This window comes from Erigeron canadensis, chromosome 8 (assembly GCF_010389155.1).
Source record: "Erigeron canadensis isolate Cc75 chromosome 8, C_canadensis_v1, whole genome shotgun sequence".
NCBI classification, from domain to species: Eukaryota; Viridiplantae; Streptophyta; class Magnoliopsida; order Asterales; family Asteraceae; genus Erigeron; species Erigeron canadensis.
Window position 1 is genome coordinate 37,517,529 of NC_057768.1, and position 18,415 is coordinate 37,535,943.

The window sequence follows — 18,415 nt, forward strand, 5'->3', positions numbered from 1 at the left end:
TGACAGCTCTTAGGGTTGTCAGTAAAAACTAATTGGGTGCATTAAAATTTGTACCTTGCTGTTAGAAAAATCAGGGGACAATTTTTAATATATAATGTACAAGTTTTTAAGCATGTAATATGTTGTTAATGACAGTCCTTAGGGCTGTCATTATCATTTTCCAGTAAATCTTACATACGGTAAGTTAAATTAGTGATGTTAAATTAAAACATTTAGAAACTTTTACACGTAATGATGCTTTCGAGATACATGTAATTAAATAAGTCCATTAGATTTTTAACTGAGTTTTAAGATAATGGTTTATTACAAACACATAATGATAAATTAGTTTATCCTTATGTAGAACCTGAAAACAAGGTTAAAAGTTTAATTTTCATGTAAAGGTTAGAGGTCTTTATCTTTCATTTAGATAGGTAATGGAAACAACTTCTTTACCTTTGTAAAAATAAGCTAGGTCTATTTACACTTTAACCTTTTATACACTGTCATAGTATTGTGACACATATTGCGTGGAAGACAGCATTGCACAGTTTCTTTCTTTCTTTCTTTCTTTCTTTTTATAAATTAATTTATCATTTAGCCAATCAGATAAATTAATTTTGTGTATAAATCAAGGTCTTCAGTTTGATCCTTAAGGATGACAAAATCTTTAGGTTTTTTCTTTTGAATATTTGTAACGGATTATGGTCAATAGCTCATTGTTTAGGGTACGTGCAAGACTTCATCATTATATGGTAAGGTTTTCTGATGTCGTATACCAACTGAATGCTCGGAAAAATAGTTCTTATCATAAAAATTCAAAAAATAAAAATATTTTTTTTATACACGTTAATAAAACCCGTAAGTCTACAATTAGTAATATTTCATTTTTTATTTCCCGTAACCGTCAAGTTAAATTGTGCCACACATTTACATGAACATAGCCTATTCTTTTCTTACAATTTGCCCCTCCACTACCGTCTAAAAAATTAAGAAATATACATTAATTATTAATATAAGGATTGAGAGAACATATGTTGTAGTCCACGTACTCTAATTATAATTTTATTATTATCTCACGACGACTTTGAATTTGCACCTTAATCATCATGACGTGGGATGATCTCACCATATTGTCATACATTTCGTTGAGTTAAACTTATTATGATCGTTAAGAAAACATTAGTTAACGTTTCATTTTCACGGTTTATTTAAGAAAAAACAGGAAAGAAGCTGAATGAAATCAGTTTCGAGTGAGTTGGCAAAAATCAATAACGTACAACTTGAATCTAGAGCGCACACCCTCAACTCCGATCCCCAAGGTCACAAAGTTTTAAACCAATTTTACTGATTTCATGATGTGATTCAGAATCTATATATGTCTCTACACGATCAACTAGGATACTTGACACCCTAGATTTGCACAGGGAGTTGATTTGTATAATTTTATTTATCATACATCAACAAACATGTTTCATAATGTTGCATGTACTTTATAATACCTAAGCATATTTAGTAGTGTACAACTAAAATAAGGAAAGATGAATAAAATCGCAATTAGCTCAATGTTTGATTAGGGCATAATATACTTCAATTCCATTTCACTACTCAATAATAAATGAATCTGGGCAAAAAAAAAAATAAAATTGATTTTATAAATCGCATGGAAGAGTAACCTGATAGGCGAGTCATCCAAAATATATCTTGCTAAACAATTCGGAATTTTTTACAATAGTCACAATACCCCTAAGTCGTATATGATATTATGGAGCAAGAAAAGAGATTAATTAAAAGAGATATTTGGGAAGGAAAAAAAAAAAAAAGTAAAGCGTTGACAAATAGTTGTTCCCAAATTTCAATTATACACGAAAAAATCTCATAATAGGTGGCCTAAGGCTAGTTTTCTTTTTTAAGGACAGGTCGGAATTTGAAAATTGCAATAATGCAAGGTTAAGTTAATTTGTTGGTCCTGCAAATGATGTGATGTGGCGTGGCTGGATTAAGCTTTGTGGTGTTTACATAAAGGAAACAACTTACGAAGACTACTTAATGATATTAACATATCATGTTCACATGATTAAGTTTCGTTAATATCAGATTATCATGTGATCGACATCAATTAATTCTTTTAATAGCAAAAGAAAAAGGATATGATCTTCGAGCTCTAATTGATAATTTAATGGATGTTTTACATAATCAAATACTCCGTATCTCAAGTTGAATGCTAGCTAGCTAGATAGGAATGACAGCCATTAAAACCTAAGACGAGCATTACGGAATCTAGCTTGGTTGACATATGGCGCTCAAGTTTCCTCCAAGCGAGGGCCTGAAATCAACAAAAGAATTAATTTATTTGTGCTCGTTTGTATGGTTCATAAAAAAAATACACAAAGTATGGATTATTTCGGAGACAGTCTAATTTATCTGGGACAAATTTAAAACGCTAGTCTTACATTTTGTATGTATTCACTATATATATTTACTACTCGTATATTTTGTTTTGTATGGATGAAATTTCAAATATATCTTTAAAATTAAAAATATGTCATTGTATCGAAATAAGGGTGAGGACAGCTACCCACGCTACCCCGAACCTAGCTAGCTCCGTCCCTGGATATATTGTTGGTCCGTTTTTTTGTTAAATACAGATACTTTTATGAAAAACTTGCTATATATGGAAATTTGATTTGCAGTTGACAATTTTAAGGTCTTTAGACAAATTCATTCGGTGTGGATTCGACTACACGCAAAGATAATTAAGCTAATTGTAAAATACATAATCATATCATTAGAAATGTGCTCTCTCTATCCAAGGATGGAATTTTTAGGGGCCAAAGGAGGTTCGAGCCCCTCCAAAAGTTTTTATTTTTAACACTAATTTCTTATACACTCTTTAAAAATAATTTTCATAATACATATTAGCCCCTCTAACAAAGCTAAATTTTATGTCTCATTAAAATTCGCCCCTCCATAGCTAGTGTTCAAGTTCCGCCATTGTCTCTATCTATACTCCTTTATAAAAATTATCATACCATCCAATTTTAGAAAGTATTACATAATAATTACATACGAACTTACGAAATTGCCATTAATAAATACCCACTAGGAAAAGAGTTTTTATAAATTATCAAATTTGGCCTTAATGAATTAATACCGTCACTGACACCACTAGACCATCACCGACACCACCACCACCAATAATACCGTCACCGACACCACTAGACCGTCGTCTGGTCATCCCCGCCACCGCCGCCGCATTGCGGGTACCATGCTCATATATATATATATATATATATATATATATTGAAATAACTAATAAATTAACTAACAGCAGTGTTAACATCGGAAACAAGTAAGAAATTAATACCAAAAGCATGCATATGTATAGAATAATGTGAAAGAAGAGTCCGCCCGGGTGCATTTTACATATGAATGCGCGTTGCAGTAAATCTCAATATATACCTTTCAAAACAAAAAAAAATCTCAATATATGGTTATCCGTTGTCCAAGTGGACGATTGGTGGTTAAGGTTGCTATGTGTTCGTTTGGACGGTTAGAAATTAGCAGAAAACTAACTATAATAATGATCCTATTTTCTGACATGCACATTTAGGGTGCGTTTAGTTAATACTCGTACCATTTATTAATGCTCACCAAAACTCAAATATATATACCTGGCTGGCTGACGGTCATTGCTTAATATTGCAAGTAACGTGGGAATATATTATGGCGCCTGGTAACCCGACCATCTTTTTGTAACTCGACCAGACTTTTTGTAGCGACCTTGATAGGGGGCTCGCTTTATTCTGCCATATTTACCATTATAGACATGGGGTTCGCACTTTTTTCACTTTTTGCAGCGACCCTCGCTGTAAAAGGTAGTAGTGGTCGGGTTAAAAAAAAAAGTGGTGGGGATATGGGGGCGTATATTATATATTGAAATTTAAAACTGTTTAGTACAATATTACAACTGAAGATATATAGATGCAGTAGTTAATATAATAATTTAAGTAAAATATCAACAAAAATATATATATAAAAAGCAAAGAATAAGAGTGATTACCCACGTTGTTATTATAAAATCTAATAGTTGTACTTGGTTCTTCGTGAAGACCGTATTTAATTTATATATATGGTTTTAAAGATGATGACTATGAACAATGATATATTTAGTACATTCTCGAAAGTTAGAGGCGCTGAAGTGTAAATTATTAAGGGGTGCATTTCGTAGATGTTTCCTTAAAACTTTGAAAAATCGTCACAGCTTACAACCCTCAAACTTGTTATTGTATTCAAAAGACACCCCGTGGCCAAAACGCGCTTGACCTCTACATGTACAGCAAGGTACATTTTGTACGTCTATATATATGTTATGTTGAAGTTGCTCCTCAAATCATTTGGACATTTCACTTCTAATTAGCACTTCTATCTCAAGTTTTCTCTCCAGAGAACATATAGATACATACATACTATTTCAATTCTCTCTAAATTTATGGACAAAGAACAACAATACAAGAGCGTATTTCGACACATGGACGCGAACGGAGACGGCAAGTTATCGGCACCGGAGCTTCAAATATGCATTGGAAAGATTGGAGGCGAGTTGTCATTGGAAGAGGCAGAGATGGTAGCTGAATTAATTGATTCGGATGGAGACGGGTTATTAAGCATGGAAGATTTGGTTAAAGTGGTTGAAAGCGCAAACGAAGAAGAAAAAAATAACGACTTGAAGAAGGCGTTTAAAATGTATGAAGAAATGGAAGGCAGCGGGTGCATAACCCCGAAAAGCTTGAAAAGGATGCTTAGTAAATTGGGAGAGTCAAGAAGCGTTGATGATTGTAAGATGATGATTGCTAGGTTTGATATTAACGGGGACGGTGTGCTTAATTTCGAAGAATTCAGGCTTATGATGTCCTGATATGATATGATCCATCAGCTACTAGATATATATTCAACCGAGATTCCGGTTCACGTATATATTTTGGTCTCATTCCTTTTTTGGTATCACATATTCTTTTGTATCTGGATATTCTTTCTTTTTTTTTTTTAATTTTATTCATTGTAATTCTATGAGGGTGAATACAGAGTTCGAGATCATATCATTAAACATGTCTCATTGGAGTGATAGTTTTCACGATCGATTTCTCTTTTATGCAGATTCTTTACTGTTTGTTTTTTACTGTTATTTATCATTGTGGCAAATTAATCATATACAGAGTAGTATATATACTATACTTTTTTATGTAACTTTTCTGATATAAACTAGCTTGTTGATGATGTTTAGTTATGAATACATGTACTAGAATTGAAGTTGAGACATCGACTAAAATATTAAATGGCTTTCTATGTGACTGTATAATTTCAATACGATAAGTATGTGTTCCATATTTTACAGTAATTAGAACAAACATGTGTTAAGTAAAACCCGACGGAAAAGCAGAAAAACCTTGTCTTTCTAATAACATTAACACGAAATAAGAAGAGTAGTTAAAGCGTACGGTGAATTACGCTAAAAGACGAAACGAAAGAGTGCCAAGAAAAAGTCTAAAATTGTCCTATTTGGACATTGACCAAATTAAATAGGTCCCTATCAATGTTTTAAATACCGGTATTACCGGTATCGGAGACCACACCGGTATTTTAAGTTCGGTATTTTCACTATTCAATACCGGCCGGTATTTCCGGTATTCCCGGTATTTTCCAGTATTACCATACCGGTATTTCCGGTATTTTCAAAATATAAATTTTGATTTTTAAAAAAAATTATTTTTATGATATTTTAATGTTATTTTTTGTTATTTGTGAACTTTAAAACCTATATTTTGTTATAAAATACATATTTGGTATTATTTTTGAGTAAATTATAATTGCATTTTGACTTTTTTTTGTTAAATTGTAACAAGTTTTGTAGGATTTTTATACAAAAAAATATAATAAATTAAAAATAGTCGTACCGGCCGGTAATTCTGGTATTACCGTTAATACCGAAAAAAATTTTCACACCGATATAACTAAAATACCGCTTTTTAAAATATTGGTCCCAATTAACTGCCCATTCAAACAGGCAAAGAAAGAAAAGGTACAAGTCAAAGTATATAATACGAGTACACGATCATACATGTAACATGTGCTGATGTGCACATCGAAATGAGATCACTATAGAATAATTACTCAATAATTTTAACTTTCATACATATAAAAAAAATTAGTTTGATAAACTCTTGATCACATAATAATACAATTAAGAACGTTACAGTCGTTATAAAAAGGTACAAATTACCAAACATATGTGGATCTAAAGCTACTAAATTACTATATGATTAATGTATTCAAATATAATGAATCTTCTATCAATTATGAGTTGACATGTTTGAAGTTATTTTAGCGATTTATAGGTCTCAAATTCGAATCCCTATTCAGCTACCTTTGAGATATAAATAGTCATTTTATAAAAACTTGGGCTTGATTATACAAGTTCAAGTATGAGGGGACAGAGTTTACACATTTAATCGAAGTGCTTTCGTACGTATTAGTAAGGGTTTCCTCCCATTGGGTATTTGAAATAGGCATTTTTACTTCGAGAGTGCTCTTTATTGCGTACCTGGTTAAGACAATGTATACTAAACTTTTCGCTGTCGAATTGTGACACGAAGTTTCAAGCGAAATTCACCTTTCAAATATATATATATATATATATATATAATGAATCTTCTCTTTAATTAATTATCGTATTTGAAAAAAATATGTAAATAACTAAATATCATGTCAAGTATGTATTCATTTTATTAGCACTCTTAAAGGAATATATTCTAACCAATGCACGAACTGAATCATCAAAATGTTTAATAAGATATAAAAATTGGCCAAAAAGTATTGGTAACTATACGTACTAGAGTACATGAATTAAGTTTTTGCGACAAGCATATATAGATGACACAAATGTTATGTATGTCATTCACATTTTTAAACTGTCAACGGCTGTGCCACAAGAGGCCTGCAAGAGCTTTCCCGGACAATCACTTGCTCCTCCCTTTCCACCATTAATTCAGACAACGTAAGCACAAGTTCTCCGGCACTCGGTCTTATTGATGGATCGTCATTCACACATGCTCTTGCAAGATTCGCTAACACCATCGCTCTATCAAACGGGTAATTATCACCAAGTGCATTGTCCATCCATTCCCTCTTATCAGCAACACTACCTGAATCAAGTAAACCCTTGATTTGTTTCGATAAATGGGAACCTTCATCAATATTATATGATTTATCCCACTTAATTGGCGGTTTTCCAGATAAAATTTCAAGTAAAACAACCCCAAAAGCATAAATATCCATATTTGGAGTAACGACATCTGAAGTTAAGAATTCAGGTGCCATGTACCCTTTATCCCAAGTTGTGGGATAATTGGAATATATATATCCCGAAGAAGGTACTTCATCGGGATAAATTACATCTTTGACACATTCTTCCATGGCAAAGTTACCAACTTTGGCATGGAATTCTTCATCTAGGAATATATTCCGACTCTTAATGTTCTTATGGACATAGCCCGACTTAACTATTTGATGCATGTATTGTAAGGCGGTGGCTACATCCAAACAAATCTTGAGCCTTTGGTTCCATGTCAAGAAACATGAACATGATGCAATGAAATGGCTCTTCATTGCTAAACCACCATGAATCCAATCTTTCAAAGATCCATTTTTTGCGTATTCAAATACCAAGAATTCATCGCGTATTGTTGTGATCATTGGATCATAGGCTTCTGTACCGGTACAAACACCCAATAGTCTAATAATATTAGGGTGAAAACGAGCCGGGCCATTAAAGAGCTCAAAGTTGATCTTGGAGATAGTGTCGTGATCTGTGCATTTGATCGCCACATTTTTACCCTTGAGGCGACCATGATACACAGATCCTTCAATGAGGTTGGTGGAGGAGAATTCAGTTGTAGCTGAACTAAGTTCCTCCACCGTGTAACTCTCCACCACCATGGTCGAAAGCTTACCAGGGGTGGTGGGGAGTAGTATATGATCATCTAAAGATTCCATTTGGGAAGATGATTCAAACGAAACTTTCTTTTCACTTGCGGTTCTCACACTTAAATTCAGTTTTTGGAAGTCCAAGTCAGCATTTTTGATGCATGATGATGAACCATGATTTATCTTCTTCTTTTTCTTCCTACAAAGGATCACATAAATTGCAGAAGCTGCAACTGCAATGCATATACCAAAAGCAACTACACTGACAGTGATATAAACTCTAACTTCCTTCATTCTAGATTCGGAAAACTTCGTCATTTAGTGAATTGAATTAAGTTTATGATGAGAAATAATTAAGGGTGAAAATTTGAAACTACTTAAAGACTTAAAGATGAGCTGAGTACGTTAGATATTGAGGACAAGATTCGATCTTGAGGGTCACACTTTGCACTTTTTTGTAGTAGTATAGTGTGGCAAATTCTCCCAGGTTTTACAAGGCCAATAACCATGGGTGTCTTTTTCTATAATCATTTACGAAAGATTGAAAAAAAAGGGGGAAATAATCAAGTACATGATGAGACCAAGTGATAAAAGTAAAGAAAATTAGTAACCCCCAAGGTCGTATTTTATAGGTTTTGGGTCTTAAATATCGTTTTTAACGGGGTTGAGCTATATGTAGACAGTCTTACTCTTACCAAAGGTAGAAAAGCCGTATTTAGGTTCTACCAAAGATAAAAGAAGACCTCCAGCCTTGCTGGCCATGAGGATTGAACCCATAATCTCTGTCTCCTGAGGCAAAGACTCCAACCGTTGAACCAACCAAGTTGTTTTTTTATGAGACCAAATGATCACTTTGATAATTAAAAGGGATGAACATTCACATGCATTGTATTTCGATCAGTTGAGATTGTGGTTAAAAGTGGAATCTAGATAAAAAGTTGGAATTAAGTTAACGGTTCTTAATATGTTGTTTTGTCTTTAGGCGGACTATTGGGGGTTTTCTTTTTATTAGGTATTAAGTGAAGGGGTTCTCTAGCGTAGACTCCATTAAGATAATATAGTCTATAACTTTTGTTGTGATATTCGATTCACACATTTCAAAAATAAATAAAATAAAATAAAAAATTTATTTTGGAATTTTGGACCAAATAAGAGATACGAGTACTAGCTAGTCCTTTCAACTCAATCATTTGAAGATATAACTGATGCTAAAATTGTATTCGTATAATCTATACCCTTATAATCCAAATTAAAAATCTATTTTAAAAAATTTAAGTAATTTTTTCAATATTACCCCTAATTCACACATTACTTCTAATTCTATATCTTTAAAAAAACCAAACAAACATCATACTAAGATTTAACACACAGTCACTTTTTTCTCTCCTTCCTATTTACACACACGCATATCAATTCCTCCCTCACTGTTTTGTATTATTATCATCGTTTAACCACCGCAACGCGTGGGCACCAACCCTCGTACCTTATAAAACAAACTCAACCTCTCTTCTTACTTAATTAAGATTTTGAAATACCTGAATTACCCCCACAAATTCAACATTCTTCTCATTAACATATTGAATGTACCCAAAATACCCATAACAATTTCACCAACACAAATCTACGGTCAAACCCTAATCTAATTATTTATCTACATCATATTATATTATACTATATTATAAAGCAAATTCCAATGTCTAAATTTTAAGTTTCAACATTTACTTTTTCCAAAATGCCCCCTATCAATTCTATATTTACCTAAAATAATTATATTACTCTTTCTCTCTCCTCAAATCTCAACCAATTATTTTTTCCCTCTCCTCAATAAATCATTTATCACTCCAATTCGTTCAAAATCTTTTATCTCAAAAACCGTACATCGATAAGTTATAAAAATTATATGGGTGTTCTTAAAATTTCATGCTCTTTCATTAAAGATGTCATTAGATATACTTTCAACGAATTTTTAAATCCGAGGGCGGGCGGACGGCTAAGGCATTTGACTATCACACTCTATGACCTATCACCTCCTATGACCAATCACATTCTATGGTCTATCACCCCACTATCTCACCGCCACTAACTCGACGGCTGTCACAACGTGCATGTACCGTTCTTGTTATGTTATACTTCAAATCTCATTTTGTTGACTTTTAAGTTTTAATATTCCACAATTCATCAAAATTACATTAAATCAACAATTTACACTACTTGACGTCGCCACCATCACCACCAATCACCGCCGCCATCATCGTCGCCACCACCACACACCATTATTCGTTACTGTCACCATCGCCGCCATTACATAGTCATCACCACTGTCACCTCCACCGCCGCTACTATCGCACGCCATTACCACCCGTCACCGCCATCTCCGCTGTAAACGATAGACAGAGATGACTTTTAAAAAATTTAAATTTTGGTGTAAATTTTATTTAAAAGGTATAATTTGTAAACTTAGTTACCACTTGTAGAAAGTTGGCGCCTGGTTTTATGATTTTATCGACTGCCAACTTTAAATTATTTAACACGCGACTATATATAGTTGCATTTATAATTTATTAATTTAGTATATTGTTGTTGTAAATTAGCTATACTATTACATAAAAATTATAGTCTCATGTTAAAACTTAAAAGTTAAAAAAAAATAAAAAAAAATAATACATACGAATTGACCAAACTATCTCTGTCATTCTATGAGTCTCTTCCCTTTTGCGTATGGCATCGTCATTCCCTTTGGCAGCATCCACTAATTCAGGACTTAATTTGAAAGCCATATTTTGACCCGGACGTTTTCGGGATGCCACTAAAGAAAAGAATACGATGAAAAAATACAAAAACTTAAATTGAACTACCCTTAATGAATTAAGTCATTATTAACCCTTGATATTAAATTACATCATCAGTTTCTTATATTATATAATATCTCTAATACCATGTAAATCAAACACATTTACATCAATTACATACAATTTGACGTCGCCATCACCATCATCAGTCATCATCGCTATCACACCACCACATTGTACAGGTAACATGCTAGTATATTCTAAACTAAAAACGGCTTCATCATTGGTGGCTAATTAAAAGGCTAGCCGTCTTCATTTTCTCACAAGATTAGAATATATTCGTACATATATAAGAAAACATGTACAATTAAAAGATCAAAATATAAAACCAGTCAAAAGATACTGCGTTTAGCTGTGGAAAGTGTTTTCTGGTTTTTTATTTCCAATTTTTTAGAAAATGAAAGGAGTTTTTCATCTCCCGATAACAAATGAAAATTTTGAAAATACGTTCAAAACTAGAAAATGGAAAACAATATGAGATTCTCAAAATTTAGAAAATGAAAAATGAAAAGTGAAAAATAATAAAAAAGTGTTTTCTAATTTTCCATAGAAATGTGAAAAATAATGTTTTCTAGTTTTCATATATGAAAAACATTTTTGGAAAACTAGAGGGGAACCCGCGCGTTGCAGCGCAACACACTGCTGTAATATATCAAGGGGGGGGGGGGGGGGGGGGGGCTGTAGAAGTATGTAAATTGAAAGAGGGTATACTTGAGTGTAAAAAGTTGGGGGTTAATTTTGATAGGTTCAAGGATAGTTTAGACTATTCAAAGACAGAAATAAAAAAGAGTGGATTCTCTTTATTTATAGATTATGATTTGAATCCATATTTTTTTGAAAAACAAAAATGAAAAACAAGGTGTGTATTTCCCCACTTAAACGCAATCAAGTTCTATGTTACGATACGTAATTAATTGGTCAATAATATACGATATAGTATAGTAGTAGTGGTATTTAGTAAAGAAATTTTACCCAGTTAGCAAGTTGTGATAGATACAAGTAAGTTCAATGTCACAAGTTGCTAGTGAATGGACAAACATCCGAGGTACAGGTGAATGAATCTACACGTAATATACATTGAATCAGATTAAAGCTAACAGATCCCAAAAACTAAGTACATGGGAGAATCATAAAGCAAATTGGAATAACAATAAATAAGAATCTTGGAAGAAAGTGGTAAAATTTTTGGGGATGAATACTCATACATTTTCCAATGAAAACAACAATTTCAATTATATGATAAAATAAAATACTCGTATATTTTATATAAGAAAAGAAAAGGACATCATGAAATTGTTTGTATAGTTTTGTATGACGACATGTTGTTGAGTTATTTGATTTTAAACTGAAATTAAATTAAACCAAATTGATTACAAATTAAAAGCAAACTGAACTGGAATCAGCTTTGATCAATGATGAATCTATGATTCAATTCATTAGAGTCCAACTTTTTTAAATGAAAAATTAAAAAGCCAATGTGGATATACAAAAAGTCAAAACATGTATCTAGTTTTTACAAACACTATTTAGCACGAATGCATTTATCAATACTAAAACATTAAATATTCAATTTCAAAGGGTTTTATCAAATGATCGATGCTCTAAGACATAACTTATGGTGCATTTAAATAATCAACAAATGCATATAATATAGTTATAAATAAGGGATTTGCTAACTAATACCCCTAATGCATTAGTTAAGAAGCATTTAATGAATTTGTTATTTCCTTATTAATCAAAAAATATATTTAATGTGTATTAATTCAACCTAATAATTTCTATTTTTAAATGAATAATTAATACATATTTTCATATTTTAGGAAAGTTAGACTTTAATAAAGATTTCATTAAATATTTTTTAACTAGTGCACTAAGGGCACTAGTTATCAAATCTCTATAAATAATTCAAAGTTTCAAATGAGAAATTTTGGTCAATCCTTCAATTCATTCAAAAGTTGGTTGTTCATTTTTTATTACGTGCATATTACTAAAATTCACCATCATGAATGACCTGATTGAGACAAGATCACAAGATTAGTAAATTGGAAAAGTAAAATGCCAAACAGACGAGAGAGCGGAAGAATTATTAGTTGGGCTGGATTTTTAGTTTACCAAATGGGCTTAATCGAATTATTAACTAGGCCCTCTATACTTTAAAATAGTCCAACCTTACTATGAGTTTAGTTGGCGAGGACGCTTGAAGTTGCATATGTTCAATTCCTAAGTTGAGCATACACTTGGGCATGAATTGGACGAATTACAAAAAAAAACAAGTCCCTTATGGTTAAACCGGCTGGACCGGCCTTGTCACAACGATGAAGCCTCGTGCAATTGTTACATACAAAAATCACAAAATACAAGAACGATTTTGATAATTTGCTCATTTATTTATATATACAGATAACCAAACAATATGTAAAACAACATTACGGCCTTACGCTCGATCTTATCCACACCTCGTTTTGGTTGTTACGTACCTAACATGTCTGGTACTTTCATCAAACAAATAAGTAATGCATCAAAAAAAAAAAAAAGAGTAATGCATCAAAAATTCAAAACTAATATCACTTGAGAAAATAGGGACATGATATATTATTAAAATAAATGTTCTTATTCGTTTGGTGTTTATGTATATGATTGTAGAATATCCATCCGCTACATTATTTTTATTCTATTTTCACAAACGTGTCATGTTATAGTATAGTTAATATCAATATCAATATGGTTTTCGTTTTTATTCTGACATAGAAAACGTGTCATGCTGTATTATTATTCTGTAACTACAAAACCATCATATGTTTAAAACAGTTTTACCAACATGATTCAAACTTGAAAATTGTAAAAGAAATTGTTATTATTGAACCAACTCAAGGGCGTAGCTACATAGGGGCCGGGAGGGGCGCCCGACCCCCTGAAAATTTTTTTGCGATGTAGGGGGTATATTGTTTTCGTGTAGAAAAATTTCGATATACTCGGTTTCGACCCCCCATCTTAATTGTGAAATTTTTTTTATATACTAAGCAATAAAATTGATCCATTACATTTTACATAAGCCAACAAAATTACTTGACCCAAACTAAAACTCATTACTTAATTAAAAATTTAGCCCACTGAATTCAAGTTTCTAAAGGTCGAAAGACTGAACTCTAATTTCTTCAGTAAATCGAACCAGGTACCAACCGTTTGTCTCATTTTTAATGTTTACTTGTCTTAGACAAATGTTTATTTTTGCCGTGATTGAAACTTTTTTTTATAATAATAGTATCTAATTTTTTACCAGACCCGAATCGAATCACTGACCCGAACATATTACCTGGAAAATAGAGTTAGGAAAAAAAAATTAGATCCCAACCCCCCACTCACAAATTCCTAGCTTCGCTACTGAACCAACTTGATTTTTTACTACTACAAAAAAAACATCATTTCTTTAAAATACCCTTCCCTGTTCCCAATGCAAAAAATAGAAATTGTTATTGTTAGTTATAAATATTAGTCAATTTACATTGTAAGATGATTAATTTCTATTTAACATAGTATCTACTAATATACTAAAAGTATTGTTATTTGCAAGTCTTCTAGAACACAATCCTTAACTATAGTTTCTGTTACGGGATGGAACTTGGAAGTCATACCGCATAATGCTATGCCGGAACACCGTCCCCCTATGCAATACCGTAGTTGGAAATGAAAATGGAGGATAGTCATGGCGCTCCCCATCTCCCTTTCTTTGTAATCAGATATATTGGGTTTTAAAAGACAAAGCTTTTAGCTTTTATTTGTAATGAACGATCTTTCATTACAAAATGAAATCTATAAGCTAGCTTTGTTTTTCAAAACCCATATGACTCCCTCCATCCTTAAAATGCTCATTGAAGGCCTTTTTATCTGTTGAACATGCATGATAAGTAAAATGGTATGTGTTAGGAGTTAACCATATGCATATATCAACATATTACCCGTGCAATGAGATGACGATGACAACGTGTGATAGTGGTGGCGAGTGATGTAGGTTATTAATCTAAAGAGGATAGTGGAAATATTTTAAACGATAAAGAATTGATTGTGTAAATTAATTCATTAATGAAAATTTGGCATTTAACTCTTTTTAAATGAGTGATTCAATAAGAGTATTTTGGTCAATTCACAATTAACTTTTTATCACTTTTTTTAAAAATGAGGAATTGGATGATAATGTTATATAGTTGTAATGATATAACACACGAATTTTTTTCAATCCATCATACCGAAACTCGTTTCATAACCAATAATTTCAAAATTCAGATTTATTTGTTAATTTTTATTCCTTTTCTCTCTTTATTATTTATATTACTTTTTGCTATTCTTATAATATAGTTTATCAAATTCTTAAATAACAGATTTGTGATGCATTAGCATGCAACTACTTATATAAATTAATTTGGTGGTTCCATTTTGACTAGCTTTTGGGAATTCACAATAACTAAAAATCAAACTCAAATAAAATATCAAAAGTGAACTTTGAAGGTTACAAATATTGATCAAACCGAAAAGAACTTTCCAAATTTGGAGTCTTGATTGATAGCACATTGCGCTACAAATAATTTCCATTTCCCAAATCCTTTCGTTTGCCATCGATCTCTTCATTTTCCCGAACCTACAAGATATTTATTCTTTTATATATCTCTTCATATTTTGCTTTAAAACTGGATCCATTAATTTCAAGCATCCACTAATTAGTTCTCCACTTTTTTTTCTTTCTTTGGGTGGGAAAGAAGAATCGTTGTCGGATGGGTGCTTGTGTTTCACATCACCATCATAATAAGGCTTATAATTCTGAAATGAAGAAGAAGGTGCCATTTAATAATTCTTATTCTAATGACAATATTAAACAACATTATGATCAAAATAAGGCGGTGATCACTGATCATAATTCTAGTACTAGTAATTATAATAATAATACAAAACTAGTACTTACCTTCATGGATGGTCATGTTGCTGTTAAACCTCAACTTCCTCCTTCTCATCAGTCACCTGCTACTTTTTCTGATCATGGTATGGTTTTTCATAAATTTGTTTAATCTAGCTTGAAAGTTCATTATAATAGTATAAATATTTTAACTTGTGGCGACAAAGGTTACGACTCTTCCTGTAATTAAGTTAGTAGAGACCCCTCTCTGTTTTTAATGGTTTATGTTACTAGAGTTACCAATCGATCTTTTTGATTTATATATATATCTCGATCATGCACTTTTTTGATACTCAATCTATTAATTTATTGGGTGTCTAAAATTGATTAAATTCTGGATTCTTGAGTTTAAGTTGTTTTTTTGTATTGTTACTAGCTAAATTACTACTAATGATCTGATGATTATGTGTGTGGTCCTTGCTTGTGTTCCTGATTTGCGATATTCTATAATACTTTATGTATTTCAACAAATTTTGTCTATATTTTAAAGGTGGTTATATAGTACATATTTGCTTTAGAGTCCATCTAGAAAAGTTGGCCATGATTATAACTTTATGACGATTAAGCTTAAAATAAAACAGTTAATTAGATTAACTATATATAATACTCAATATTAGTGCTCAACTCTTGCAAACCGGTCAGTTTTTTTAATCTCAATCTTGCTTTGAAATTTATACTTGGATTTACTGTTTCAGAGACGATCAATAGCTGATCTGTAAAATCTTCTGATATAATTCATTTCGTTTAAATGATATAGATCATGTTTATTATCTACATGACATGATCACCATAAATCTCTTTCACATGGTCTTCATGTGTTTGTGTCAAATTATTTGTTTATATTGTTCATTTTTGTTTCGGTCTAGAACAAAGAATGGGTAGGTGTGTCATATTTGCTTTGCTGGTTCTGTTTGTTGGTATTGAAGTACTTGGATACCAAACAAAAATGAGAATATGATGATTGAAGATTGAAAGATCATTTGCATATTGACCCATTAATCAATTTGCATAATAATGATTATTGCTTCAAAAATAATTGCTACTTTCTATTGACTCTGTCTATGAAGAAAAAATGGCATGCGATTGCACACTTCAAAACTTTAAAAAGGCATGGTCTTGAGTGCATTAGTTTTTTATGGGCTAGTTCAAGTGGTGCATATTAATATTAATGAAAGGTGTATGCAAGCTAATATAATTTTTGATAATGGATGATTCCGTTTGGGGTTTAACTAATAACGGTTTAGTTTTCTATTATTTGTCGATCTTACTAAGTTATTTATCGTTAACTGGGCATGAGTACTACACAGTTGGAGTATAATGTCTCAATCTCTATGTACACTTAGTATGTACAAGGACTCTCAGTTTTATAAAGATCTTGATTTTATAAAAGTGAATCATTTTGTGATGTGTTATGCTACATTGCAGGTAGCAAGGAGGAGACCTTTTTTGATTCCCAAGCATGGTTAGATTCAGATTGTGAAGACGAATTTATGAGCGTTAATGGTGGTAAGCAATATCATCATTTGTGACATACAGTTTCATGATTCCTTTTAGAAAATTAAACACAAATGTAGTAGCCGTTGAAACAAGTAATCAAGGTCACAAAGCTCATGTTTTTCAACTATCATTTGCCATGAGTGTACTTTTTGATTTTCAGTACTAAACAACTAAACCTATCAAAAGATACAAGCTTAATTACGATATTTTTTAAAATTTTATCTATGCAGAGTTTACCCCGTCAAGAGGCAATACACCGGTACACCCTAGCCTGACTCTAGGAAAACCACATCAAGTCATTGGAGGAGTCACTTTTATGGAAAAGAATGACCCTTTTGTTTCCAAACCTCAGCCATCGCCGACTCCAACACAGAAGAAGTTCAGTCTTTTGGAACTTTTCAAACGAAGCATAAGAGACAACCGTGATTTAACTGAGGTGATTGCTGAACCACCCAACAAAGATGGTCATATGGAAACGGATGATGCTAATTTGAAGCAGAGTAGGGAAGCACATTTGGATTCTAGGCAATCAGGCTGTTTTTCGAGTTTGCTTTCTGTGCGTAGCACTGGAAGGCAGAAGAAGAAAAGCCTAAACGTAGCCCAAAGCGCAGTTTTTGATGAATGATTGGTCAGCCTGCAGTATGGAATTTGATCATGCACTGTGGATTGGGATGAAATTTTTATTCTTCTTCAGGCGTATAAAATGATATGTAAAGAATTAACTTCGAAAATTGAGTTTTATGTTATTGAAATGATGAGAAAAGAATTATTCCAGTGACAAATTTTTGAATGTTTAACTTGAAAGTATCGTCTTATCAGCTATTTACTTGCAAAAACTGTTTAACCAAAAGAACTCCTTATAAGTTACAATATACACTACATATTACTTTTAATTGATCATATCTAAGATGAGAGAATAAATCTACATATCACTTTCCCAAACAGATGTGATATCTTTGCTGTAATATTTGGTATCATATAAAAATCCTATCTATTGGTAGTAGAGATGGACAGATTATACATGACAATTTACCCATATATTGGTTTTATCACTTTATGTGGTATTTAGTTTGTACTACGTAATCTTTGTATATGTGTTGTTAGTCAAAGCAGAATCAACCCGAACTTGTGACTGTGCTGATGTAGAACAACCATTTGATTA

The 18,415-nt window shown here is 32.1% G+C and overlaps 3 protein-coding genes across 3 annotated transcripts; 2 read left to right on the forward strand and 1 right to left on the reverse strand.

Annotated features, from left to right (window-relative positions):
• The first annotated feature begins 4,384 nt into the window (after nucleotides 1-4,384).
• On the forward strand, nucleotides 4,385-5,088 carry LOC122580196 (calcium-binding protein CML38-like). The gene has a single exon (XM_043752472.1). The coding sequence runs from the start codon at nucleotides 4,472-4,474 to the stop codon at nucleotides 4,895-4,897; it is 426 nt and encodes a 141-aa protein (XP_043608407.1). The 5' UTR covers nucleotides 4,385-4,471; the 3' UTR covers nucleotides 4,898-5,088.
• Nucleotides 5,089-6,942: 1,854 nt separating this feature from the next.
• LOC122610765 (protein LYK2-like) lies at nucleotides 6,943-8,280 on the reverse strand. Its single transcript, XM_043783723.1, has one exon. The coding sequence runs from the start codon at nucleotides 8,278-8,280 to the stop codon at nucleotides 6,943-6,945; it is 1,338 nt and encodes a 445-aa protein (XP_043639658.1).
• A 7,063-nt stretch (nucleotides 8,281-15,343) lies between these two features.
• On the forward strand, nucleotides 15,344-18,035 carry LOC122579743. Its single transcript, XM_043751970.1, has 3 exons — nucleotides 15,344-15,842; nucleotides 17,182-17,262; nucleotides 17,484-18,035. Exons 1-3 carry the CDS (start codon nucleotides 15,578-15,580, stop codon nucleotides 17,876-17,878), a joined length of 741 nt encoding a protein of 246 aa, XP_043607905.1. The 5' UTR covers nucleotides 15,344-15,577; the 3' UTR covers nucleotides 17,879-18,035.
• Nucleotides 18,036-18,415: the final 380 nt, after the last annotated feature.